This window comes from Drosophila ficusphila, unplaced genomic scaffold, assembly GCF_018152265.1.
Source record: "Drosophila ficusphila isolate 14025-0441.05 unplaced genomic scaffold, ASM1815226v1 contig_198, whole genome shotgun sequence".
NCBI classification, from domain to species: domain Eukaryota; kingdom Metazoa; phylum Arthropoda; class Insecta; order Diptera; family Drosophilidae; genus Drosophila; species Drosophila ficusphila.
In genome coordinates, this window is record NW_025064092.1 from 2,384,027 (window position 1) to 2,411,522 (window position 27,496).

At 41.6% G+C, this 27,496-nt stretch overlaps 1 protein-coding gene across 3 annotated transcripts; it reads left to right on the top strand.

Annotated features, from left to right (window-relative positions):
- The first annotated feature begins 608 nt into the window (after positions 1 to 608).
- LOC108094628 lies at positions 609 to 27,327 on the top strand. Of its 3 annotated transcripts, XM_017195317.2 has the most exons (11): positions 609 to 1,311; positions 15,075 to 15,251; positions 18,018 to 18,230; positions 19,965 to 20,783; positions 21,112 to 21,291; positions 21,357 to 21,761; positions 22,194 to 22,665; positions 23,740 to 24,312; positions 25,102 to 25,203; positions 25,382 to 25,540; positions 25,683 to 27,327. In XM_017195317.2, the coding sequence occupies exons 1-11, from the start codon at positions 1,224 to 1,226 to the stop codon at positions 25,909 to 25,911; spliced, it is 3,417 nt and encodes a 1,138-aa protein (XP_017050806.1). In that variant the 5' UTR covers positions 609 to 1,223; the 3' UTR covers positions 25,912 to 27,327. The 3 variants fall into 3 exon arrangements, 2 of the variants coding, with proteins under 2 accessions (XP_017050806.1, XP_017050805.1); XM_017195316.2 differs by lacking the exon at positions 23,740 to 24,312 and having other exon boundaries at positions 610 to 1,311; positions 25,683 to 27,321; XR_001771565.2 differs by lacking the exons at positions 25,382 to 25,540; positions 25,683 to 27,327 and having other exon boundaries at positions 23,740 to 24,523; positions 25,102 to 25,182.
- Positions 27,328 to 27,496: the final 169 nt, after the last annotated feature.

Below are 27,496 nucleotides of genomic sequence, written 5' to 3' on the forward strand. Positions count from 1 at the left end.
ATTTCATGTTTAAATAATGTTATTGGCATGTTAACATTTAACCTTTTTAAAGAGTATTTAAATATCAATAAATGTTTTATTGTCTCTGAAAACATTCAGAAACAAAAGTTCTCAGACTTATTTAAAGTAAATGTAACCCTTTGTATTTTAAATACAAATTAAATAGATTTGTTTCTTTAGTTTATTGACAGCAAACGTAAATAAAATACAAGATTAAAAGAACAATAAATCTACAACTTTGTCGGCTTTTATTGACGGATCGACCCCAAAAGTGTTAAAGAGATAAGCCGATAGCCGAGTTCTTCGATTTTTCTTAGTGCTCCGTTACAGTTGCATAACCTGTATTAGTTGTTATTACCGTTTTGGAGATGATGGCCCGCGAACCGATTGGCTTGGCCATTGATCAGCTAGACCCTGAATGAAGGGGAAGGGGGGAAAGAAGAAGAAGGGGAAGGGGGCACACACTTGGCACTTGCCACTTGCCAAAAAGCGCAGCAAGTGCTCACGCATGCAGCTGCGTCGACGTCGACAGAGGCAGCAGCTGCGACGTCGGCAGAGACAGGTAAACCAGGTAGCAGCTTACAAGACGCACGGTGCGACGTCTCCAACTTTCAGTTGCTTTCGAGCTGCACAAGGCGACGGTTCAAGTTTTTGGTGCCTAACGGGGCAAACAAGAAAAACAAAAGAAATAAAAACGAGAAAAAGAAAGAGAGACTGTCTCCACACAGAGAGCCAAAGATTCGCAGCTAGACCGTGAGAGAGAGAGAGAGAGAGATAGAGAGCGAAAAGTGAAAGACCGAGAAACCAGCGAAGAATTCTTCGTGCGCGATCGCCGACTCCAAATAACTTCAGTCGCCCTGCAGAATTCCCAGCGATCGGTTCGTGCAGCGGATTATCGCGTCGCGAATATAACACTATAACTATTTTTTTTTTTTTAAGTTCGGTGCTCGTGCAGTGTGATCATTTATTTTTTTTTTTTCGTTTGTTCACCGAATATCGAACCCCACTTCCTGGCATGTCGAAACAATACGAAACTCGTGCCAAGTGCTAAAAGTTCCAGGGAAGTTCCAAGTGTGCGAAAACAAATTGCTAAATCCAGCGAAAAAGTATTCAAACCACCAGCTTAAGAAACCCTTTAAAAATAATATTTAGAAAAAATAAAAAACTAAAAACAAACGGACGGACAGCTGGTGTTGGCAGCAGGTGTGAGCGAGAGAGCAACAATGCACCGCACGCAGCCGTCGCTGCCGCTGCTTCTGCTGGCGTTGGCGTTGGCGTCGGCGTTGGCTTTGGCGCAGGCGCAGAATATAGGTGAGTGTGTCAAGCGAAAGACGAAAACAAGAAAGAAATGCTGCAAAAGGTGCCAGAACGGCCAGCGGATACCCTGTTCCTTATAGGGGATATGCGTTCTTAAAAAGGATATGTAAAAAAATGTTCTCAAAAAGAGACATCGAAATTTGGGAGCCTTAAAGTTGAGTTCTTCTGTGAAGAGATTTCCTTAGGCATTTAATTCTTTAAAAATAAGCCCTAAATGTATTTCTTTATTCTCAGCAAAGATAAGTAATCGAAAAACTGAGACAACAAACTTTTTTTATTTGTTTAGATTCCTTTTTCTTAAACGCTTTTTCGGGGACCAAAAATTATAGCCACTGTTATTTAGGCAGTATACTCATTTTTATAAATTGTGATTATATCGAAAAAAAAAATTTCAAGAACGAAAAATAAGGGATTTAACTGAACATTTTTAAAAATGATCCGTGAAAAATGTATTAATCTTTGATTCATTTTTGCCCTGAGCTCTTTTTAGTTACACACTTTAGCTAACCCAATTATAGATCTCCACTACAAAACAAAACACCTTCAGAAATGATATTTAACTGCAGCCTTGACATGTGGGAACTTTTAGGGTGGCTAACTTTAAATCAAGCTCATTTGCATAAATTATGAAAGCTTAATTAGCAATGGTTTAGCTCTTAAATCATTCACAAAACCTTCCGACACATAGACAATGCATTCATCGGTGTGATCCAACTGGAAAGCATTTAGACAACTGTTTAATTAATTTATGTGGCCACAAAACGTTGGGAATTTATAACTGAGCAGCGTTTTTTTTTTTGGTAAAGCGAACACTCAAGCAATTAGTCAGAAGATTGCACAAGACGAGATAATAAATATTGAACCGCCACTCAAACAGAAACGGGATCCAATTCGCATTTAAGCGATAAGTTGCACATGCCCCATTTTTTAGGGTATTTGGAAAAAAAAACCGCACCAACGGCACTCCGGAGAAAAAGCAAACAAATTTTCTCTCGTTCTCGTTTGTTGTGGATTCCACTTGTTGCTGTCGCTCTGCTTCTTCTTTCTCCACATCTTTCTCTGCTTTCTTGTTTTTGTTTTTGTTGTTATTCTTGTTGTTGCCCATTTTCATCACCCATTTTTTTATTTCGTATTTGCGGCGCACCTAAAATAAAGCCGATTCTCTTCTGTGTGTGTGTGTGTGTGTTATTTTTTCACATTTAATTTTTTATTTTGTTTTTGCATACACACTTTTTTTCGGCTGATTGTTGCTTTTTTTGATTTCCGGTTCTGGTTCGAAACAAAAGCAGCGTTTTATAATTTATATTATTTTAAGTTTGGCTGCCTTTGCATTTTTCCCACGTTAATAAACGGGCGTCCAGGCTGTCCGCTGGCCAACTGGACTGTTGCCCATATTCCAGTTCCAGTTCCACTCCCAGTCCACTTTTGGGTTCCAGTTCCAGTTTTCAGCGGCGAGTCAAGTGCTCAAGTGCTCTCGGCCGCCGGTTAATTGTTTCGTGGGATATGCGAAAGGGGCGCAGGGGGCGTGCCACTTGGGCATTTGCCAGGAAACGGATGTTTGTTTGGGTCAGCAAACACTCGGCGAGCCCAAATGTGGCACACCAAAGTCTGAAGCAACAAGCTGCCCGCTGCACGTGGCAAGTGCACTGGGGGAAATAAAACGATTGCTTTAGGACTCGAATATTAGATCATCACAAACTCTATAAATTAAAATAAAAAGCCGACGGCAATAAACTAAATAATTGTTGAGTTCAATTTCTAGAACAAATTATTATCAACAATCTTTTTTTATATTTTTTTCTAGATTCAAAAGACTTAGGCAACAAACTTGCTTCTATAAATTTCAACTTCATTAAAAACCACAAATTGTATGCTTTCTTAAAACACAAAATAAACTTTTATAATATTTTTTATAATATTTTGAATAGGTTTCTTTAATGTTTTCTTTTAAATAAATAAACACTTACAATACTGGCAAGAAACTTTTTCCAAACTTATTAGAGCATAATTTTGTATCTGCTGTACATTATCATCTTCCTACTTTATTTATTATTACTATAAAGCTCAAAGTATCGATACTTCTTTGTGGGTCAAAAAAGAGAAACACCTGTCACCATTTCTTGTATTCAATTACTTGTAACATATCGAATTACATGAAAGAACCCAAATTGTAAAAAGAAAAAGGGTACGACTCACGAAGGTGAGAAGTGAAGGCATAAACTTTTACTCGAGACTTTTACCGCTGCAGCGGTGGAAAATCTTGTAAATTAACTTAAATTAATCACAGACAAAGGCAGAACATACAGAAACTGAAATTAAAAGAAAATTTATGATCTGCGCCAGCCATTCCACAATAAAAGCGACAACAATTGCAGTTGCTTGGCAAGAGAGGGAAAGAAAATCAAAAGACAAGCACAACATACAAATGCAAAAACAACAACAACAGCAACAACAACAACACAAACACAGAAATCTGTAATGTTGGGAAAGTTTTATTTCTGCGGCTTTCCTTCGTATTGTTGACAATAAGAAAAGTAAAAGTGGCAGGCAAAGATGGCGAATCCCGCTGGCTGGGATGATCGAGCACATGCCCAACATCTAATGGCCAAAACGTAATATGGTATGGGTTATGGGTATTGTGGGTATTATGGGGATTGGCATGGAGACTGAGGATTGGGGATTGGGGATGGGCATGCATGACCACCACAGCTCATCATAATCATCATCAGCGGCTGATGCGGAAGCTCGGCGCCCGCTTAATTGCAATGCGAAACTCTCAAAGAAAATATTATATATACAAGTACGAGTGTAACTACAAGTATGAGTACCAGTACAAGTATGAGTACCAGTACGAGTACAAGTACGAGTACGAGTATCTTTGTAACCGAAACGATACCGCTTGCCATCTGCCGATTGCTGCACAATGAACCGCAGCAATTTGTCTGCTTGAAAAGGGTGGTGCACGCATGCCTGGCTCCTTGCGGCATTTGCGGTCGCCGCTGCCTTTTTTTACATAATACCTTGGGGCCTTGCCACAAGGAAGTAGGAAGCCGAAGTCAAAGCTGAAACTGAAACTGAGAAACTATGGAAAATCAACTGGAAATCTGTGCGTGGGACAGACCTTCGCAGTGCGAAGGCAGTTTTCACTTTCAACTGCGAAAACTCATTAAGTCCATTCGCTCGATAATTATGATGTTGTTCATGCGGGTGACACTGCCTGCCAAAAATTATAGTTTCTCAACTCCAACTTGAGCATGTCCGACTTAACTTAACACATTTACGCAACTTTTTCGGTCTTGTTTGTGTATATTTTTTTCGCTTTTTGTTTTCTTCTTTTTATTGTTTTTGGTTATTTTTTTCTTAGCCCGGCTGCAATTGCCGCCTTGGCACGTAGGTGGCCTACGCGTGGGGGGTGGAGTGCTTTGGGGGAAGGGGGGGATGTGGTTTGGGGGCGGGACATTGCGCAAAAGCCGTCAATGGCCTTGCCAGGTACTCATGTACTCGATATGTAAATCATCGCCAGAGTGACGAGCATCAAAAGCAGGGCAATGCCAAATAAAATTCAACAAGAAACTGAGTTCATTTGGGTTGCATTCGGAGTTAAATATATTCAACGAAACGTTTGGAAAGTTAAACTAAAAATCAGAAATCCACACAAATTTTATAATTTTACACACCACTCAATTTTAAAATTCAATTTAATTTAGAAGCTATTAATAAGAAGGTAACAAGATTAAAACGTTTCCTAGTTTTTTTGCTAGATATTTATCCCCATGATTTTATCTGAATTTTATGGTTTGAAAATGCCATCTGTCTTCTATTTTTTAGCTACTTCAATTAGAATAAATCAAAGTTAATATTCCCCAAAGCCCTATCTCTCATCCATATTGTATTTTCCCGCAATAAATTACGCTCTGTGCGGAATGTGTGCGAAAACTTACACCCAATGCCAGTCAGTTGGTTAATGGGATTTCTCTGCTCGGTGATTTCATGCCGAAAGCCGGCGAAGAATTGATGAGACGAGGGAGTGTCTTCGTCATTATCCAAACCGATCCGATCTGATCTGATCTCATCGCAACTCATCCCCCAAACGAGCCATAGATCTTTGGACTGTCATTGTCGTTTCGCTGATGGGATTGTGGCATAAATTTCAATCAGTTTCGATGCCATTCAGATGAGTTTGTGGGCTGGGCATATCGCCCCACTGCGAAAATAGCGATTCTCAGGCGTGAGCGGTGTGGCGGCAGTATCTTTTTAATTGCCATAAACATAAACGGCATACTGCAGTTAAATATTTTTCATATATAGTATCTTGATCTCGCCGGCGACAACAGCACCCGTGGTCGTCGGTGGGCAACTTTCGCGTTTTGTTTGCTCGATGGCCAACTTGCTAGACGTCGTGTGTGAAATTTTAATGTCGCAGTGAAATGCTCGAAAAGTGAAACTAACGTCTAATAAATAAATGAAATTGTTTGCTATTAGCAGCGCATTTAAATGCCACCAAGAAAGCTGCGAAGAAAGAGAAACATGTTGAATACAAAACAAAAAAAAATAAATAAAAGTCAGTAAGCAGCTGGGGAAAAATGTTGGACAGAATTTATGCGATTTTTTCTTTTCTTTTCTTCTTGTACTTGTATTTTTTTGCTGTTTAATTTAATTAATTGTAATATATGTACGTAAGTGCAGTTGTGCCGTTGTTGGCCACCGCAAATTGGCAAATTGGCAAATTGGCAACCAACGTGATTCACGACTGCCGCCAATGCCAGTGCAAAGGCAAACAATTGAAATTGTTATTAATAATTGCTTTGTTAATAACTTTAAACGCCGCTGCTGCTCTTGGAGTTGCTGTTGTGCGTTTCGTCACTGGCCCCAAAAAAAAAAAAAAAAAAAGAAATACGGTTGCAAATTGCCATCCGAGCGAAAAGTGGAAAAATCAAAAACAAAATAGTCGTACATGAAAACGATCGTGAAATAGTGACGCGAGATTGATCGATAATTTGGCACAGCTGTCGTTAATTATCGATCGATTGCACTGATCGAGCCTTCGAGTGTGAAAAGTTGACCAAGGTGTAGCTAAGCGATTTCACGACTGACTACTGCTCTGTTTTTATGAAGTGATTGCGATAGAGTAATTTGAAAACAATCAAGATTTCCTTGGGAGAAATTATTACAGAGCTAGGTTAAAAATTAAATAATATTCAAAAAATAGTTACAAGTAATCGTTTGTTAATTTCACTAAGCTGTATTATTTTGTAAAAGATTTTTGTGCTAGAAAAACATAGTTTAATCTTTCAACACATTTAATATTCATTTTATTTAGCTGCAATATTTGGGAAACGATGTTTATGAACTGAAAAACATTATTACTTACAACTAAGAGATGGTATTTTTTGTTTGAAGCATTCTTAGTTTCACATTCACTTGTATCTTCTGTATTATATTTGCAAGCATAAGATATTTAGTTTAGCTACAAATTTAGGAAATATAGCGTTGAACCGCCTGGCACAGAGTTTTCCTTCAGCGTTTCCCGTAAGCCTTTTTAATATTTTAGCCATAACGATAACACTTATAATAACAATGGCCATAACAATAACCATAGATTATGATGGGGCCGGCTACCTAATTGCGGACATCGGACATCGGACATGGATGTGGATGTGGATGGGGATGTGGATGTGGCAGGTAACGCATGGAAATTGCAATTTGCTTAGCTCAGTTGTACTCTATAGTTGTTGTTGTTGGTTGTAGCTAATGTTGTTGTTGTTGCTGTTGTAGATGGTGTTGCTGTTGGTGAAGTTGCTTTTGTTCCGCTTGCACGCTGAATGGAGAGGCGATGGCGCCATCTTCATCATGATCATCATCATGGTGGCAAGTTCAATGACTGTTCGCTGCTGCTGCTTCTTCTTCTTCTTCATCTCTGGGCAATCGGAAGTGCAGCATCGGCACAGGCTAAGGATGACTTGGCATTTTTGCAGCTGTGGCCAATCAATAAGAGAGCAGCAGCAACAGCAGTTGCAGTTGCAACAGCAACAACAACAACTAAAACAGTTATGTGTTGTCTAGCCTGCAGCAAGTTGCTACACCTGATTCCAGCTCCCAATTTCCCTCCCCCTCCCCCTTCCTCTCGATCTCCATCTCCATCTCCGTCTCCGTCTCGATCCCGATCTTTTGATGTCGTAATGCCCGCAACTAGCGGTAAAACTATTCAAATCGAATTCCAACAGCCAACAGCCAAGAGTCAAGAAAATATCGATTTTATTATCAACACACCGCAGCAGCAGCAGCAGCGTCGGCGGCGGCGGCTTTCTGGCCACAAAAATGTCTAAAGTGAAAATATTTATGACAAAACTGCGGTCTCCCTCATTCCCTCTCTTTTCTGCACCGCTCTACCCATCTCTTTCTCGCCTTTTGGAGCGACGAAACGGCTTTAATTTCCTTTTGGATTGGGGGCAAGCTTTGATTTGTGACTGGCCATTTGCATAGAAGAGTTGACAAAAGTCCAAGAATTACCAGAGAAAGGCCCAGAAAACCGAAATTGAAGAAGAACGGCCAACGAATTCTCGGCTTTGTGTTCTCCTTTCTTATGCAAATTGCCCTGTAAACTGTTGTTTTTTATTCTATTTCCATTTCTTCTTTTTTTTTCTTTGGTAACTATTTGGTGTGTGTGTGTGTTTTTTTTTTTTTTTGGTTGAGTTGGGAAGCGGTCTGACCAAAAGATTAACCCCAGCGTTTGTCCACTTTTGGTGGCAGACCGCCGCCACAAGCCCAAAACAAAAGCAAAAACAAAAACAAAAACGAGAAAAAACAAAAAATAAAAATAAGAAGGCCCATAAAACCAAAGTGGAGGCAATCTTCGCATAGCATTGAGAATGTTCACAGCCAAAGCAAATTAGGCACAAAACCAAAAGGCGATGCAAAAGCCGCAGAAATTAGCAACTGCAATGGGAACGCATCTGAGATGTACAGTGGGCGCCGGCTAAGTGCCACCGTTAGCCGCTAACCGTCACTGCAATCACTCACTGTGCAGTCTTCACTGTGGCACGAGCTGCAGAGCCGCGATCGCGCTGCTGCTGTGCAATCGGTGTTGCCACTGCCACTGCTGCAGGTGTTTTGCAGCTGGCTAACACACACACACACATACACTCTCACAAATACAACCAGACACACACACACACACCCCATCTGGCATTCTATCTTAAACTGCATTTGGGCCGAAGTGACCCAGTTTGCAAGCCAGCACAGTGAAACAAACCAGACACGCCTATTAAATAAATAAATATTAAAAGAAAAGTTAAGTCTAGAAAGCAACAGAAAATAAATAAAATATTATATAAAATACATAATGTCATTTTAAAAACCTTTCGAATTTTGTATATTTATTTTTGAATATATTAACTAATTTTGGGATTTTGCTGTAATTGTTTTTCTATAATTATAAATTTAGAATCATTCACACAACAAAGAGATAAATTTGTGTTCACTGATTGTTTAATTAGTTCTGTTAAAAAAGGAACAAGTATTAAAATGTTTAATATATTTTAAAAGCAGTGTTATATATAGTGTAAAAATTACTTCAATTACAATCATATTAAAATTGCAAAGTTTCTTTAATAATTTCTATGATAAACTATTCTGTGAAATTTTCTTTTAAGATAAGTGAATTTTTGTTTGCTTTAAATGAAGTAAATGAGCTCATAACAAAAAATGTAGCAAAATTTGTTTACCCCATCACAAATTAAAATAATGTGAGGAAGACAATCACATTTTCTCGCAGTGCAGCAGAGAGAAGGACAACTGGGTTGATGTGGCTGAAGCAGAAAGCAGAGGCTGCGGCTGCGGCTGAAGTTGCTTCAACGCTTGCACATTGATTTGCTGGCCGGTGCTTGGAATGCGGTCAACTGGCAAACGGCAAAGACGGCTTACAGAATCCAGCTTCCAGCATCTGCCATCTACCATCTACCATCTACTATTCACCATCTACTATCCACTATCTACTATCCACCAGCATTCAGTATTCAGTATCGTCGGTCAATGTCGTCGATTCGATCGTTCTGTGTTTTTGGCTTGCGCCGCCAGTTTGTCCGTCCGTCCGTCCGTCCGTCCGTTTGTCCGTTCGACGGTCTTTCAGTCCGCTGACGATTGCCGTTGGTTGGCCTTGCTTTAGAAGCGGCAATCAAGCGTTTCCTTTGCGGCAAAAGTGCCGCAAAATCATATCGAACCTGTTATAAAGCCTCGCGTTTGAGCCACCGATTTGCGGACGGGGGCGAACGATGCTGCGCCACTGCCACTTCCAGTTGCCAACGGAATGGATGCTGTCATTGTCGTCTTCGACTTCTACCTCGACTTCCCCACTTCTTCTTCTTCTTCGACAATTTCCAGAGGAGGGGGGAGAAGACTGCCAGCAGCAATTCTTCAGCGTTCTTCGCTGTTCTTGTTGTTTTACGTAACTGTTTACGCTTGAAATTTATTGTTGCTGTGCGTACCGTTACATAAAAGAGTGGTTCTTGGAGGGGGGCGGGGAAATGGGGAGGGGGAGGGGGGATAGGCATGTTTATTTAATACGCTTAGCAGCTCTTAGCCAGCCAACTAGCTCACAGACGTTCTCTGATGTCTCATTTAATGCGCATGATGGGCAATTTTTATGCGCAATTAATTCCAAAAGGCAAGAACGAACGGCTGGCGGGGAATACTAAAAGCCAAGGGCAGTCGCCCGAGCAGATACACTGAAAAACTTATAAAGAACTTAATTAAAAAGTCGTATAGCTATAATAATTCCAATAATTTGCCTAATGAAAAAACTGCTTATATTAAAAGCATGTTTTTTGTGTAGATATAATAGTTTTTTGTGTAGTTTTTTTGTCAATTTACATAAAAGGATATATATATATATATTTTTTTTACAAGTTCAACTTAGAAAATGTCATAGTTTTTGTTAAACCCACTAAATGTAAGTCTAATTAAATCTGAGTAAAAAAAAAACAATATAATTTTTCAAGAAGTATGAGTAATAAAGATTTTTAAAATTAGCAACACGTACTACTCAAATTGAAAAATCAGCACAAAGCTATCATTGTTTTGTGCTTCCTTTATTTCCTAATCTTTTACTCATTAAGTTTGGCTCAGTGTGCGGCCTAAGTAGCCTTTGATTGCCAAGAGAGATCCTCTGGCGGAAGTTCAAATCAAAAGACTTAGGCAACGAACTTGCAACTTGCAGGCCGCTTGCACAAGTTTCGTCTGGCCAGGCGCATCCGCCAACAAAAAAAAACAAAAGCAACAAAAACAACAAAAGCAACAATGGCCACATTGCGCAAAAACCTCTTGCACTTGCGAAATCCCGCCGAAGTTCTCCGAACCTCTGTTTGTGTGCGATTTTAACGAGGTTCTACTAATTTGGCTTACCAAAAAATAGAAAAAAAAAACCGAAGTAAAGTAAAAAAAAATAAAACTGGAAAAAAAAGAAGCACCAAAAAGTTGGACTAACTGGGTCAAGAGAAGCGCACCGCAAAGGAGAAGCTGCGTGAGAGCCGGCTTCATTCCAGCGCCAATTTATGTAAATCCAAAACCAATCAGCGGCCAAAGCTCCCCATTTCCCCCTCCCCCCCCCTCCTCCTCTACCCCCTCCAATGATGACCATCATCATTATTATTACGGCCATTATGATGGAGCCTAACGGTCTGAGCCGCTTTTCGACCAAACTCCCGCCGTTTGGGTGAATGTAAAGAAAATTTCTTTTCTTTTCCAGCTATTTCTTATTTTCCTTAAGTTGGTTGGTTTTAGGTAGTTCGGGTAGGGAAAACCCTGGGCTATCGCAATTGGGCCATCGGGCGCGGATTGTGGCGGCAGCACTTGCACTTTCCGGCCAAAAAAAAAAAAAACAAAACAAAACAGAACATAAAAACAACGTAAAGATATTAACATCGAGATCAGCAGTTGCGGATAAATCGACGAAGCGTAGGCGCTTGGCAATCAGCGCATGACGTCCCAGAACTGCACTCACTGCAGAAAACCTTTGGCTTTGGCTCTTAGTTCTGGCACTTTCCCAGCTCTTCCCCGCCAAGACTAATTAGCGGTGGGGTCAAATGAGCTGACCAAATATAACGTGGGGAAAACAATGGAATGGCCACTCCCCACTCACAGGTTGGAAAATTCCTCCAGGTGTGGACTTGCATTTAAAACGAAATTAGCCGACATACGCAAATTGCAGACTGTGTTGTTTGTTTGCGTCTGCAATGCGGAATGTGGATGGAATATGGAAAATGGAAAATGGGAAATGGTGGGGAAATAGGGGGGTAATAAGGGGGGGGATAATGCCTAGGTTGGGCCTGGGACCGAACCAAAGTGGGGGTCACCATTTGCTGCTGCAGTCGCCCCTTCCCCGGGAGCAACTTTCTACGCAGCCAGCGATCGCTGGTTGTTGCAGGTTCAGCTGCACTCTAAGCCGCCGCTGCTGAGTCGCATTAATTGAGGCCTGCACTCAAGCGGAAACGCTGGACCATTCACACTTGCCACTTGCCACTTGCCACTCTGATTCGAAACTGGTATTTTGCATATAAATAAAGCCGGCGAGGCGGCAAATGTGGATGTGTTTCGATAACTTATTCAATGGCTTGCCAACCAAAGCGTAACCTTTTCTTTAGGCCGAAAGAATAGCAAACTGTATCACTTAACAAATATTTTGCATATAAATTAAATAGATGGGCAGAATAAATATTACTTAACACAGATTCTTTGTCAACCTAAAAGATGCTAAATGAGATATGCTAAATTGGTTTATTTTTTAAACAAATTGAAATGATTAATCAAATAAAAGACAAAGTTATTGATGATTAGAGATTAGTTATGTTTATATTGTATTTTGTTACTTTTAGTTATTTTTTAACTTGAATGGTGGAACACAAATTTCAGTTTGGCCTTTGCAGTTTATTTATGAATGTAATTTTTCAACTGCTACAAAATAACTGCAAAAAATCTCTTTCCTTCCGCAGACCGCAGAAACCCCAAATTAATTCCCGCTTTCGTTTTTATTTTTTGTAACATTTTGTTTGCCGCTGCTGCTATTCAATCATTTTTCTTTTCATTCAATTCTCTTTTAATTTCGGGTGAACTGTGCAAACAATTTCGATTTTGGTGCTACACATTTTCCCCAACCAACACACACACACACACACACATAAAAACACACACTCCGAAAAGCAATCAAAGAAAAGGCGTTGATGGGTAATTTGTTACAAGAGCAACAACGGCAACAACTGACCATGTCCGAAACAAGTTGGAAATTATAACGGTTATTATGATTATAATGATTATTAGATGATTTTGATCCGCGCCAAGACGCGCACAATGAATATTCCGACTTCCATAATGCTTTTGTTGCTAGTTGCTAGTTGCCAGTTGCCAGTTGCTAGTTGCTAGTTGCTGCTTGCTGATGTTGCTGTTGCTGTAGTTGCTTGTTGTACAAATTGCTGCTGTTGTTTTGTCAATGGTGGCGTGCTGCACATGTCTGTGTGCCTTCCAAATGTATTCGTGTATGTGTGTGTGTGTGTGAGGTATCACTTTCACTAAGTTCGCGCACATAGAAAGCAAATGAAAGCAACAAGTTGCTGGCTGCCTTTGCACTTTAAGGTATTAGCTCCCACTCGGGCCATAAAACACCACAACAAAAAAGTACAGATAAAAAAAAATAGAAAACTCCCCCAGGCCACAAAAAGCTAAAGTACAGAGCTCAAATAAAATATAAAAAAAAAAAAAAAAAAAAAACAACAGAAAAGAGGGAAAAAATTAGTATGGTGCCGAAGTTGTAGACGAAGTTGAAGTTGAAGCCACATTGTCATGCATCGCCGACTGGGCAACCTTTGGGTTTTTTTTGTTTTTTTTTTCTTTTTTGGTTTGGGGGGATCCTCAAGCCATTTCGGTTTCTTTGGACGCACAGCGTGGGAGTCGTCATTAAAGTCTGGGGATCTCTTCTTCTCAGGGAACTGTAACTGTAACTGAGACCCCACCAAAAATGAAACTGAAACCGAAACCGAAACCGAAATACTGAGGCCGAAATTGAAAATGTTTCATGAACTTGATTTCTTAATTTGCGTTTGCCCTGCATAACAAATGACTCGCCTAAAGTTGCCTTTTGTTAATTTCAATTTGCCCGAACTAATTTGATTTGCCACTCCAGTTTGGTTTTTTTTTTTTTTTTTTTTTTTTTGGATTTTTGCTCTCCCCACTTTTGAGTGAATTGGAGTGGCTAAAAGCATTGGATGAGTTGGCCTAGGAGGCAGCGTTCCGTTATGATGAAATTGTTGTTGCACTGGCATTGGCATCGGGATTGTATAAGAAGCTGGCTGCAATGTGTAGCAACAACTGGGCAAGACGTGTTATTTCTTCTTCTGTTTTTTTCTATTTTTTTTTCCTATCTCTGCGAGTTTAGTTGTTGCAGCTGCTTGGAAAGTTGCACTGTGGCTGGTTGTTAGTTGCTAGTTGCTAGCTGTTAGCTGTTAGCTGTTGGTCAAATGATGTTGCAGTTATTCGACCATTTATGGCATGCCTCGCCGCCTCACTGAACTAACTGAACTGACTGCCTCTGACTGGCTGCCGTTTTTCTTTCTATCCCCGTCCTCTCGATTATGCAAAATGTTGGCCAGCTCCAAAAGACGAGAACAATTTTCAGCGTTTGGGGATGAATCAAACAGCTCATGACATTGGATAGTCAGATGGTTATAGTCGGTTTGTCTGATAGTCTGACTGTCCGCTTGTCCGCGGGCCTGGGAACTTCTCAATTGAATAACTAATCATACAAATGCCGCCACGGCAACACATTTGATTATTGCACACGGCTGCTGGATCGCATTTTTGCATAGATACTCGTATTCAAAAGCGGCAGCTACAACTAAATTGATGGCTGTTTTTCTGTTGTTGTTGTTGTTGTTGTTGTTTTTATTTGTGCTGTCAGTGTTGTTGTGGCCATTTTCTCACGCTTTGCATTGACAACAACAGCACAACAACAAAAACTAAAGCAAAAGCTGCAACAAGAGTCGAGAACATTTTGCAATCAACGAATGCCAGAGATTTTTCGCCAGGCGTCGAGTGACCAAACTGGAACGGAACTTGCTTAATTGTCAATCAAACGGTGGGGAAAATACCCCTGACAAAGCGGCTAAGAAAACCATAGCACAAAGCCATTTCAGATAACTTGGATTCCTAATTGGAAATTATTAGAAAAAAAAACAATCATAACAGCAAGCCGGTTTAGTCGCAGATAAAATCCTATTGTTTTAACAGATTTAATCAGAAATTACATACAACTTTTTAATGGCTTGTTAAAACATTTTTTTAAGTTCTATAACCTTTACATCTGATTATTTATCCCCTCGAATTATCTATTCATATTCAATCAACTCTTTCATTATTTAAATGTGATCCCAAATTCCTAAATTCAATTAGGGAACGCTCAATCATTTGTGGCAGCGCAGAACCTTAGAATCAATATTATCCCATAACCTGCCGTCGGACTTAATCAATATTTAATCGCGTCTTTCAAGGGAGTTAATTTGATAAATGATGGGGAAATATCTGGGCAACTCAATTCGCTGAAGAACCCCATCGCAACCTAATTGGGAAATCAATCAAAAATGATTTGCTCGCTGAGGGGCAGTGAAGACTGGGCGATGAGAACTGTTGCCGAGAATTCTTGCCCATAATTGATGGCCATATAATCTAATATTCTTGTGGCCCCCCTTATTCATCTTTTTTCCCTTCTTTTGCAGATGCGGGATGCAGCTTCCCGGGATCGCCGGCGCACAGCAGCGTTGTCTTCACCAGCGCGAATCTCACCCAGGGAACGGTGGCCTCCTACAGCTGCGAGCGCGGATTCGAGCTTCTTGGACCGGCGAGGCGGGTCTGCGACAAGGGGCAATGGGTGCCCGAGGGCATTCCGTTCTGCGGTAAGCAAAAGCCAACAGACCAGACAGTCAGACAGACAGAGCCGACCAGACCTGACCAAACAAAAGACTGCGGACACGAACTTGCCGTTCGTCAACTCAATTAGCGCCTCGCAGGCGACTTCGATTTCAAATCGGAAACGTGGACGTGGTCGCAAACGCAAACGCCGACTGCCAACTACTTTCACCGCCACGAAATTTGAAGCATTCTCAAAATATATCTGCACGGAAAGAAACGATTTAAGTTGCAGAAAAATAAAAAAAAAGAATAGTTTCTAATAAATAAACATTTTTAAACAGAAAGAAAGCAAGACCCAAAAGGGTTTAATAAATTTGAAAGAATTTTAAAAATGTAGAAACATTTTTATCATCAAAAATTTATAGAAAGCCCAAGAACTTTTATAGGATGCAAAGGATAATTTACATTTATGTTTCAAACAGAACCGATTATAAAGTAGATATATAACATAACTAACAGAGAGTAATTCCCATGTTTAAAGTAATCTTAATTCTTTCCACGCAAACAAAAGAGAGCAAATGGCATTCCAATCGAATGCAAAGTTGTTAACCAAAAGCGAAACATGATTAACAAAACGCGCGAAATTGGGCTAAAATCCAGTGCGTGTGTGTGTCTGCGAAGAAAGACGGGGCGGCGAAGAAAGACGGGGTCAAAAAAAAAAAAAAAAGAGAGGCCGCGAGGTGGGAAGAATTCAACAATTGCCGCGCTCGACCAGATTGACCCACTTTGTAGCTGCGAACGTTAAAGCCAACAGACACGAAAAGCAAAAAAAAAAAAAAAAAAACAAGAAAAAAGAGTTAAAACGTGTTGGGCACGAAAATAAATAAAAATTCTAAATGAATTTCCAACTAGACATGCACTTCCGTGAGCCAAACGAACAAAAACCGAGTGATTGACACAACCAGAGCGCCGAGTAAATGGATTTCTAATCAATGAATTCCGGAATTTGTTCAATGAACTGATCGATTGGGGGGCGAACAATAATTCTCTCAAAAAAAAAAAAAAGGAAGGCGGCACTTCAACGATCCATCAAACTTTCGACGGGCTTTTTGTTGGGACGACAAACTGGGAGATCAAACAGATAAATCGATCGATTTTGGACAGTAGTAGGTGTTGATATGCGTTGATAAAGCCTGGGAAAATCTTGGATACGTGTTGGGGAGCTTAAGGAATTTTCAGGAATGGGAAACCTAATGAAAGATTACAAAAATAATAGTAATTTCACAATTTTTTAAACTTAAATCAAAGTAAAAATTCCGATTCAATAAAATTGATAATTAAGAAAATATACCTTCTTTTAGCTATTTATCATAAATTGAATTTCAAAAGAAATCAGTAATGAACCCAAGAATTTCTATTATAGAAGTAAAATCAAATCAAAATGCATTTCAATTCGAAAATTATGATTTTTCCATGGGCTGACCCAATTCGTTTTTAATTTATCCACTCGCTGCGTGGATTCATTTATATTCCCCCTTAAAGATTCCTTGACCCTCGATGAAATTGTGTGATTTATAGACATAGAGCTGCTGTTTTAACCCCTGGAATCTCCTGCTGTCTCGGCTGATTGCAACTTGATGACGCTGGAAAATAGAAGAAAAGGAAAACAAAGCCGAGGTTTCCGAACTGAAAAACGGTCTTTTATTGTTTGGTTGTGGATCTGTAGGCCAAGTTTTTGGAATGCGAGTTCGAAATTCGCCATGACACAGCAGGCAGGCAATAGGGAATTAATTAAAAGCAATTAAAAGGCATTTGTCACACCGGCAACACCTGCTGGCTACACGGAGCGAAAAGGCGGGGCGATTCGATGGCGAGCGGGGTTAGAAAGCAGCCGCCGCAGAAAGAGTTTCCAAGCCGCTGAGCTGCGAGAGTCGGATCTCCAAACCCGTCTTATCCGACAGATGCATCTGATTAATGAATCCCAATGCCGCAGAAGTGCGTGGCGAGCGATGTAATTAAGCCCGGCCAGGTGAGCAAGTAAAAGTTGAGCCGACATTAAATTTCACTTTTGCTTTTGGCCAGCAAACAAAAAAGAAGGCAGCCAAACAAACTAAATCCAAAATATAGTAAATATAATAATATCTGACGGAGTCTTAAAAAGACAATGGCCAGAACGAAGGTCTCTTGACAAATTCGCCAGGCAGAACATTGTTGGCTTTTATTTGCCTTTCCGAGTTGTTATTGCTTTTTTTTTTTTTGCTTGGCTTTGTTTTGTCTTGTTTTTGGCCACAAACCGTGTCAGGGCCCGCGGCCAATTAGCCGGGCCTTGGGCCCACTCTGGGAACTCTGGCCATCTATCCGGCCAACTGACACTCGGACCAACGGAATCCGACAAGAGAATCGCTGGAAAAGCGGCCCAACTGCGATCTTCATCGCCGCGAAGCGCCTTGAATTCCCAAATAATTACCTTTGACCCTTATCGCTGCAGTTAGCACAAAGTACTAAGTATACAAACTTATCGCATCTCAGCACTCAAAGTAGAAAATTTGCATACAACTTACGATTCTCAAACAAAAAATAATTAAATAAAATGTACATCTAAGCACAATCCGCTAATTATTTCACGAACTTTCTGTTAATCAGCAAACAGTTTTAGTTTAAAGTTTATTGTTAGCAAAAGCAAAGTTAATATTATCAGAAGACAGTGATTGACGACGACCTGACTTCACAAACATTTATGTACCAATCAACACTTTTTTGTTATTTTTAGGCCAACCTAATTAATAAATGGCTTTTTAATTTTCGTGCAGTTTTGAATGTTGCCGCTGGCAAGGCGCCCATGCAAATTTCCACTGATGGAGCCGGTGCTCCACAAAAGGCCATCGATGGTTCCACATCCGCCTTCTTCACGCCGGAAACTTGTTCGCTGACCAAGTCGGAGCGATCCCCGTGGTGGTACGTGAACCTCCTGGAACCCTACATGGTGCAACTGGTGCGCCTGGACTTTGGAAAATCCTGCTGCGGTGAGTTTGAGTCCAAAACTGTAGGGGAAAATTAATTTTTAATAATTTAAATACAAATAATTAAATCAGAAGTTGACAGAAATTCTTATAATATTTAAATGACAAAATAATTTAGAAAATCGTTTGGTAATATATAATATAATTTATATGTTTTGTAACTCCACATTTCAATGAGAAGTAAAAACCAAAATAAAATTATTTAGATGGTAAATAATGCAATTTAATCAATAAACGAAGAAACAAAAAGGTTATCCCTAAAACAAAAATGGAAAGTGATTGAATAAAAATACAAGCAAACCAAGATTATTCCCTTGCGTTGCCAGCTTTAGTTACCATAATTTGAGGCAGCTAAATCAACCGAAAGAAAAAACAATATCAAGTAAATGGCGCTTAGCCCGTGGTAATCCTCGAGCAAATTGATTAAATTGAGCAACTTTTCGCTTTTATTAAACCGCAGCCGGGCATTATCGCGTCGGCCCAACCCTAAACCTGTCGCAAACATATAGCGGCGATAAAGCGCTATAATGGACCTGCTCGGACCGCATTCTGTGGACGAAACTCTCTCGCCCAGTGGACAGTTCAATGCCCCGTTTTCCCAGGCTGCCAGGCTAACTGCCAATTGCCAGTTGGCCAGGTTTATTCGGTTTCGGTTTCGGTTTCTGCTTGGGTTTGGGTTTGGGTTTTCTTCGCCAGCTAAAAATGGCAAACGCTGCACGATCCTCTCCCCCGAAAAGCCGAAAGTCTTTGTTTATAAAAAAAAAAAAAGAAAAACCAAAAAAAAGGGTTGCCGAAACGTCGGCGGTAAAGCAAACAACTGCCAGCCAGTTTTCCCTAATGCTTTCACTTGCCAGCAACCTGAAGTCTGCACTTCGAAGTCTCTAGTCCGATGTCCCCCCCATCTTCACCTTCATCTCCATCTCCATCCCCATTTCCATTTCCATCTCGACTACATCTCGAACTCCTCGGATCTTCGAATCGGCGGCGGCTGGTTATGTGATTTTCGTGCGGCTCTGGCGACGACAGCGAATACTCCAACTTCGACTTCCAGTCGGTCTCCAAATCAAGAAAAAAATACAAAATAAAACCAAGAAACCCAGACCCAGTGAGTCAGTGCGGCCCAAAATTTATGATTACTTTCACTTGCCTGAAACTGAAGCTCAAGCTGAACTCGCAGTCGATGTTGAAGTCGAAGCTGAATCCGCAACTCGGGCCGAACTCAGTGGATGAACTGAACCGATCTGAACCCGCCTGACCCGCTGACAGACAAAGCCATAGCCATAATAATGTCGACAGGAATACCAATAGAAATAGCTGCCACTGCAGTCGTGCACTGCGAGAAACTGGACAGCTATCATGTGAAGATGCTAGAAAAATGGGAGAAACATCAAGACTTCTGAACACAAATACTTAATCATTAACTTTGTTTATGTCCAAAATATATCAATAGAAAAAATGAAATATTATAAATCAACTTGTTATATTTTCCGCAATTTTTTTTTTTTTTGTATACAAAATAATAGTAGATAGGATTTTAAAAAGTAACATATTTAAAATACTTTTTGTTCAGTAAAATAGATGTTTTAACTCCATTTAAGTTTTAAATTAGGAAGCAAGTTCTTCTGTAAGTTGTCATTTAATATTCTAAGTAAACTATCTGAAATAGTTATTTAATAATACTTATTTGTTGTGTACCTGCAATAACCTTGATTGCCCAATTACCTGTTTTTCATCCAGGCAACAAGCCGGCGACGATTGTGGTGCGAGTGGGCAACAACCGACCGGATTTGGGAACGAATCCGATTTGCAACCGCTTCACGGGACTCCTGGAGGCGGGACAGCCGCTCTTCCTGCCCTGCAACCCACCGATGCCGGGCGCCTTTGTGAGTGTCCACCTGGAGAACAGCAGCCCCAATCCGCTGTCCATTTGCGAGGCGTTCGTCTACACCGATCAGGCGCTGCCCATCGAGCGGTGTCCCACCTTCCGGGATCAGCCACCGGGAGCACTGGCCTCGTACAATGGCAAGTGCTACATCTTCTACAACCGCCAGCCGCTGAACTTCCTCGACGCCCTCTCCTTCTGTCGGTCCCGCGGCGGAACTCTGATCAGCGAAAGCAATCCGGCGCTGCAGGGATTCATCAGCTGGGAGCTGTGGCGACGTCATCGCAGTGACGTCAGCTCGCAGTACTGGATGGGAGCGGTGCGCGATGGCAGCGATCGCAGCAGCTGGAAGTGGGTCAATGGCGATGAGCTGACCGTCTCCTTCTGGAGCCATCCCGGCGGGGACGAGGACTGTGCCCGCTTCGATGGATCGAAGGGTTGGCTCTGGAGCGACACCAATTGCAACACTCTGCTGAACTTCATCTGCCAACATCAGCCGAAGACTTGTGGTCGACCGGAACAGCCGCCCAACTCCACGATGGTGGCCCTCAATGGATTCGAAGTGGGTGCCCAGATCAAGTACAGCTGCGATGCCAACCACCTGCTGGTGGGTCCTGCCACGAGGACTTGTCTCGAGACAGGATTCTACAACGAGTTCCCGCCGGTGTGCAAGTGTAAGTATATACTCGTCTAAGGGTTTAGCTTGAAAAATACAATGATATAACATTTTCTAGAGGATAGAAACCTCTACAAAATTTTTAACAATTTTTATAATTCAAAATTTTCAAAAAAAAAAAAGAGGTTTCTCTGAAAATTAAACAAAATTCTCTAATTCTAATTCCATAACTTTTTTATTTAAATCCTCTAAAAGTTTGTATTTTAATTCTCTAAGGAACTGTACTTCATCTTTCAATTTAAAGCATAATCATGATATTCCTTTTCCTATTTTTATATGATAATACATTTTTAGTATATTAAATATTAAATAATTTCCCCCTTCAGACATCGAGTGCGGTCTTCCGGCGAGCATTGCCCATGGATCCTACGCCCTGCTGAACAGCACAGTGGGCTACTTGAGCCTGGTGAAGTATTCCTGTGAGGAGGGTTACGAGATGATCGGAAGAGCCCTGCTCACCTGCGACTTCGATGAGCGCTGGAACGGACCACCACCTCGTTGTGAAAGTAAGTGGATACACATATTTCTTATTAAGTTATATAAATTCCTAATTCTAAAACCGTCTTCTTAGTTGTGGAGTGCGACACGCTGCCTGGCAATTACTACAACACCATTATCCATGCTCCCAATGGCACCTACTACGGATCGAAGGCGGAGATCAGTTGTCCACCGGGATATCGAATGGAAGGACCTCGGGTGCTCAGCTGCTTGGCGAGCGGCCAGTGGAGCAGTGCCCTGCCGCGTTGCATCAAACTGGAGCCATCCACGCAGCCCACTGCCGCACCCACTGTGCCTGTGCCCTCGTCGGTGGCCACACCACCGCCCTTCCGGCCCAAGGTCGTCAGCTCCACCACCAGCCGCGCCCCCTACCGCCCACCAGTTTCCACCGCGAGCAGCGGCATCAGCGGCAGCTCCACCAGCACAGTGGGCACGTATCCGAGTCTCAGTCCCACGCAGGTGGAGATCAACGGCGAATGTGAGTACAGTTGTGCAGTCAGTGGAATGGGGTCGAAGGTCATCTCGGGTACTTTGGAAACTTTCGAGCCAGACTTTACTTGCATGCAAATGAGCTAGCTTAAAATACATCTCACGAAATGCCTTTTCTTATCTGCGAAATCTTTAAGAGTAAATAGTGTCAAAAAAGTTGGGTAATGTCCTCGGTTTTGTAAAGAATAGGATCTGCATAACAATTACCAATAGCAATAACAATTTTCTTACATTTTATAGAATTTTTTGCATTAGATTGGCTAAGTTTATTTATCATTAATTTCGGAATAAGAAATCATCACTCAAAGTTTCTTTACCTTTCGTTTTGAATTAAGAACTACCAAAAGTTGTACCTTTTGTGTGTGTTTTTTTAAGTTTTCTTATAAACTTACCTTCAACTAATTATGATCCATTCCCTTAGCTGAATCCGAGGAGGACATCAATGTGCCACCAGTGCCAGGAACCGTTCGCGAGGAGTTCCCGCCCCGCCGCACCGTGCGACCCGTGCTCATCCCGAAGAAGCCGAACAGCACGCCGGCCGCCCTGCCACCCACCACCCACCAGATGCCACCGCAACCACCCTCCACGTACGCACCCACACCACCGCGCAGTAGACCGAGTGGTGCGCCGAGCGGTGGAGTGGAGTCCACCACGCGGAACACGCAGCAGATCATCGCGAACTCGCATCCGCAGGACAACGAGATCCCCGACAGCGTCAACATCCAGCAGAACCAGTCGCCCAATGTCAACGTGCCGTTCGCCGTCGACAATCCCGATCGCAAGGAGACCAAGGAGGCCAAACTCAATCTGGGCGCCATCGTGGCTCTGGGTGCTTTTGGTGGCTTCGTCTTCCTGGCCGCCGTCATCACCACGATCGTGATCCTCGTGCGAAGGTAAGTCCATCAGAACTCCTCCGGCGAGTGAGGGGCACAGAAGCAAAGATATGGGACCAGTGATCAGTCCGATGTGTTCGAGGTCAATTTGGTCTTTCTCCCCAGATCAATCAGATATTTCGAACCCAAGGTGATCATTGTGATTGTGGATTACAAGACTAATATTTTATACGAAATTCAATGGTCGAGCTTGTCATGCAGATATATATGAAATCAAATTGCTAATATATTAATCTGGTATTTGATGAACAATCCTATCTCACTAAAACATTAATGATGCCAGCTTGCAAAAAAAAATCAAATATAATCAGCTATGTACATTTATTTTTTAACTAAATCGTTTTAATAGTTTTAATTAGAACATTGTATAAACGTTTTAAGAACTTAAAAAACTGGTAATCATTTCATGTAATGGATAGATAACATTTTTATTATAAACAAATATTTTGATTTTACAATTCGGTTTTTTAGGGTTTATATTGTTTAATTTTTATTTATTCATATAACAGTTGTTCCTAAAAAGATCTTAGTTATTGGTTGATTATTAGATCCATCAAGCACCATTTTAATTTTAGATAAGATCAGATTGACCGCGTTGGCATATCAATATATAATATATATTTTTGTTCTGTGTGGAGTAAAGTCGATCGTTGTCGGGGTCACCACCTGCCCAGCCACCCCACTCTGTCTCTTTCTCTCTCTCTCGCCCTCTCTCTCTCCCCGTCTAGCTCACACACGCTGTCTCCGTCTCGCTCTTCCCCCTTAGCCCCATTGTCTCACCCTCTCTTTCTGCGCCGAGAAACCCCTTAAAAATTTTGGAAGGTTTTTTCTTTCAGTAAGCCCGGACCTCAGAAACTATCTCTCTGTGAAAAACACACACACACCCACTTTTTAGCTTCCGAAAAGAGAGTCTCTAACGCACACAGACACGCACACGGAGCACACACACGCACACACACATGCACACACACACACACACCTGAACATCGAACGCTTTCTCTTTCTCGTTGTACAACTCTCTTTTTTCGTTTTTGCTTCTCCCACTCTCTGTCTTTTGGCAAAACCATTCGTCAGCACCCCGAACAGCCAACGGCGGCACCTTGCCAAACACTTAACCGCTTACCAACATCATCATGCTCATCATCACCACCACCAGCAGCTCCAACACCACCACCACCACCATCAGCAGCAGCAGTTCGAACACCACCAGCAGTTCCAGCAGCACCACCCGAAGTACCAGCTCCACCAACAGAAGTACCAACAACAACAACAACAACAACAACAGCAATCGCAGGCGAAGAAGAGTCAGGGATTCGCGTCGGGAATCGGAATCGGGATTGGAATTCCGAGGCCCAGTCGATTACCCAGCTATGCCACGGCGACGGCCACCAGCGCCACCAGCTACGCATCCACCGCCCAATTGACCCACCGTTTTGGCAACGGCAACGGCGAAGGAGGCGGTGGCTCAGAGGGCGGTGGCTATGGGAGCATCGGTTCGAGTGTTGGCGGCGGTCTGGTTCAGGCCAACTCATTGTGGTACAGCGTTTTGGCCTTGCCCTTCGACGATCAGAAGCTGGGCAGGCGGGAGTTCAGCAGCTATGGGCGTGGCTATCGCGCCCGCGCCGGACTCTTCAGCAACTCGCACATGTAAAGAAACCCCACACAAGAAGAAGAAGAAGAAGAAGAAGAAGGAAAAGGAATATGGAACAGTTAACCGGAAAAATGAAAGCCAAAGAGACCTGCTACTACCTGGAACCACTAGCTAAACTAAAAACGTGCCAAAGATGCAAGACAAACTATAAAACGAAACGAAAACGAATTAAAGCAAAAAACATTCAAAGCGGCCATATGCACAAATGTAAGCAGCCTCAACAAAACACAACAAAAGTATCTATATCAATCAACCAACAACAACAACAACAACAACAAAAACACCACCACACGAAACAACAATCAGTCAATCAGTCAGACAGTCAATCAAAACACTGAAACACCATAAAACCAAAACTTGAAAACTGCTGAAAAGCTGCGAATGCTGTGGGCTGTGAGGCGATAATCCTACTCCTTGCTGTTGCACCTCCATCAATTCAGTCAATCATTCAGTCAATCAAAGCATTTATCACCCATCCAAACACAACAAATCGGGACTCTCTTTTACACACACACACGAACACGAACACTCACACAAACACACACACTGCACGTTGTCTCTGTCTTTTTTTGCCTGCCTTTCTCTTTCGCAACCCCTCTATTTGTCTCTTTTCATTTATATATATCTGTCTCTGTCTCTGTCTCTGTGTGCGTAGTTCTCCGTGTTTAACCCTGTTTTTTGCCTGATCTTGTGACTAACCCAACACTATTTCGTCCTGGCATTCAGCATTTCGACTGGAAAGAAAAATACCTTATTTATTGTTTATATTTATCTTTCTTTCACAGAAATCGAACCACTCAACACTATCGCCATCGCGCCTCGCCCGACTGCAACACTGTGGCCAGCTTCGATAGCTCCACTTCCGGTTCCCGCAATGGACTCAACAGGTGCGTCTACAATTCCCAACTTGTTTTGTATTTGTATTTTAAATACATCACTTTAATTGATTTCCAAATTAATGTGTTATTGGATTTCAAGTACAAAATTCTTTAAACAAATATGAGATACGTTGAGAAACGCCCATTTTTTTATCGAAAACTTTAATATTTTATTATTTATTTGTAGGTACTACCGCCAAGCCTGGGAGAACCTGCACGAGTCCGCCTCGAAGAACAGCTCACACAACGCTCTGCGCCGCAAGGAGACCCTTGATCCACCGAGCATGACTCGATCCCGCGACAATCTGCGCGATAATATGCAGCGATCCCGCGAAAATCTGGACAGGTGGGTTAACCTCAAAATAGAAAATACGAAACTTGTTAAAAATTCTTAAAAGATGTAAAGATATAGTATATAGATTTACTCCCAAATAAACACTAAAACCTTGATTGTAAACCACTGCTAACCCACTCTATTCCCCAAACAGATGCGGCAGGGACAACTACGGGATGCGGGACGACTCCGAGATGGTGGTCTCCTCGGTGGTTTCAGACGTCTGTCTGAAGGGCGAGAAGAAGCGGCACCACCACCACCACCACAAGAGCAGCTCCCGCAACGGCGACTACCGCGATCGGGATCAGTCGTCCGGCAGGCGCGAGCACCACCGACACAGTGGTGGCGGCGGAGGAGGAGGCGGTGGTGGCGGCCACTATTGACCAACCATGGTCATCACCATCAACGTGGAGCGGCAGTAGCCAATCGAAGGTCGAGGCCAGCAGTCGAGCACGGATTTGGATCCGGAATATAAATAGGATATATCTAAATTCGGAATATCGAAATCCGAATGCTGCAGCGAGCGCAACAACGAAACGTTTTTTGTTTAATTTTAGCAACAGTTTTTTTTCGCGCTTTAGTTATGTAAGCCAGTTGATCACCCGGTGGGGAGATCGAGATCTATATCGAGATCGAGATCGAGATCGAGAAAAGGGTTCGGATAATGTGGAGGAGACTTTTCTGTTCATAGCGAAAAAAAAAATATGTTAAATCAGCAGCGCAAGAGATACTTTAACTTGCAAGTCAATACTTAGCTATACTCGAATGCGACGATTGTTGGGGAGAAAAGCCGAAAAATCTGAAGATTTAAAATTCATAGTTTGCGTTTATAACTAGACATTTTATATGGTAACTAAACAATTTTTCTAAAATTTTCATTTTATATATCCAATAATTGGTAGTTTCTGAAGTTAAAATGCAGATTTTTACGAGATTTTAAAACTCAAGAGATTTTTTTGTACAAGTTGATTCGAAATTGTAATGGATTTTTTAAGCTTCAGAGCTCCGGAAAGGAGCCCCTCTATAAGTATATGTGCTTTCGTGCTTCGATTTGGTCCGAACTCGTATAATTTATTCGCAAAGCTTTCGTAAGGTTCTTAGTTAAATTTTCCCTATGAATTAGTTGTATGTAAAGGCGTGAACAGGGCAAAAAGGCGAGGCGTAGTAATTAGTTGCAAGGCACGAGCACCCACATTTCCCCCTCCGCTTCCTCCCCTCCCAAGGTCGCCCATTTCCCCACTTCCCCCTTAAAGAGCGAACTCACCCCCCTTCACCCAGCAAGCAGATCACAGCTGCAGCCAAATTATGTGCAACTTGGTTTCGTTTGAGGTCTCAAGCCAAATCGACTTGCTCATAGTCGCAAATTAGTTACGTAAAAACTTACACTAGATAGAGCTATCCATCCATCCCCAAAAAAAAACTATAAATTCACTCAAATCACATTCCAATCGCGACCAACGATTAAACAAAACAAAAAAGAAAGCAGCAAATAATATCGTAGTACGCGTGCCACAGAACTTTCTGTATACAACAAATCTGAACAGGATCTGAAGATTATATAATTATCCCGCACCAAGCTGCACCATTATCCATTATTTTTTTTACCTACCCATTATATGTGTATCGCCCTGTATTTGTATTTCTAGAGTCTTGTAATTTGTAGATTTTGTTTTCGAGTGTGTATCGTCGAGCGGTCCAGTGCTAAAATACCGCTTAGTATGCAATATTATTTGAATTTCGTGCATTATTTCCAATGTAAATAATAATAATTTATTTCATAAATAAAACAATGAATATTTTTACTAAACAATTCGGAGATTTTTATTCGTGGGCATAGGATTTCTATATTTTAAAATAAAGCCTTTAATATATTTGTGACAAAATAAATGAAACACCCGAAGTCAAAATTTAAAATTTAAAATTAATATTGGGCGGGAAATTATTTGGCGGTAAAATATTTGGCGCCAT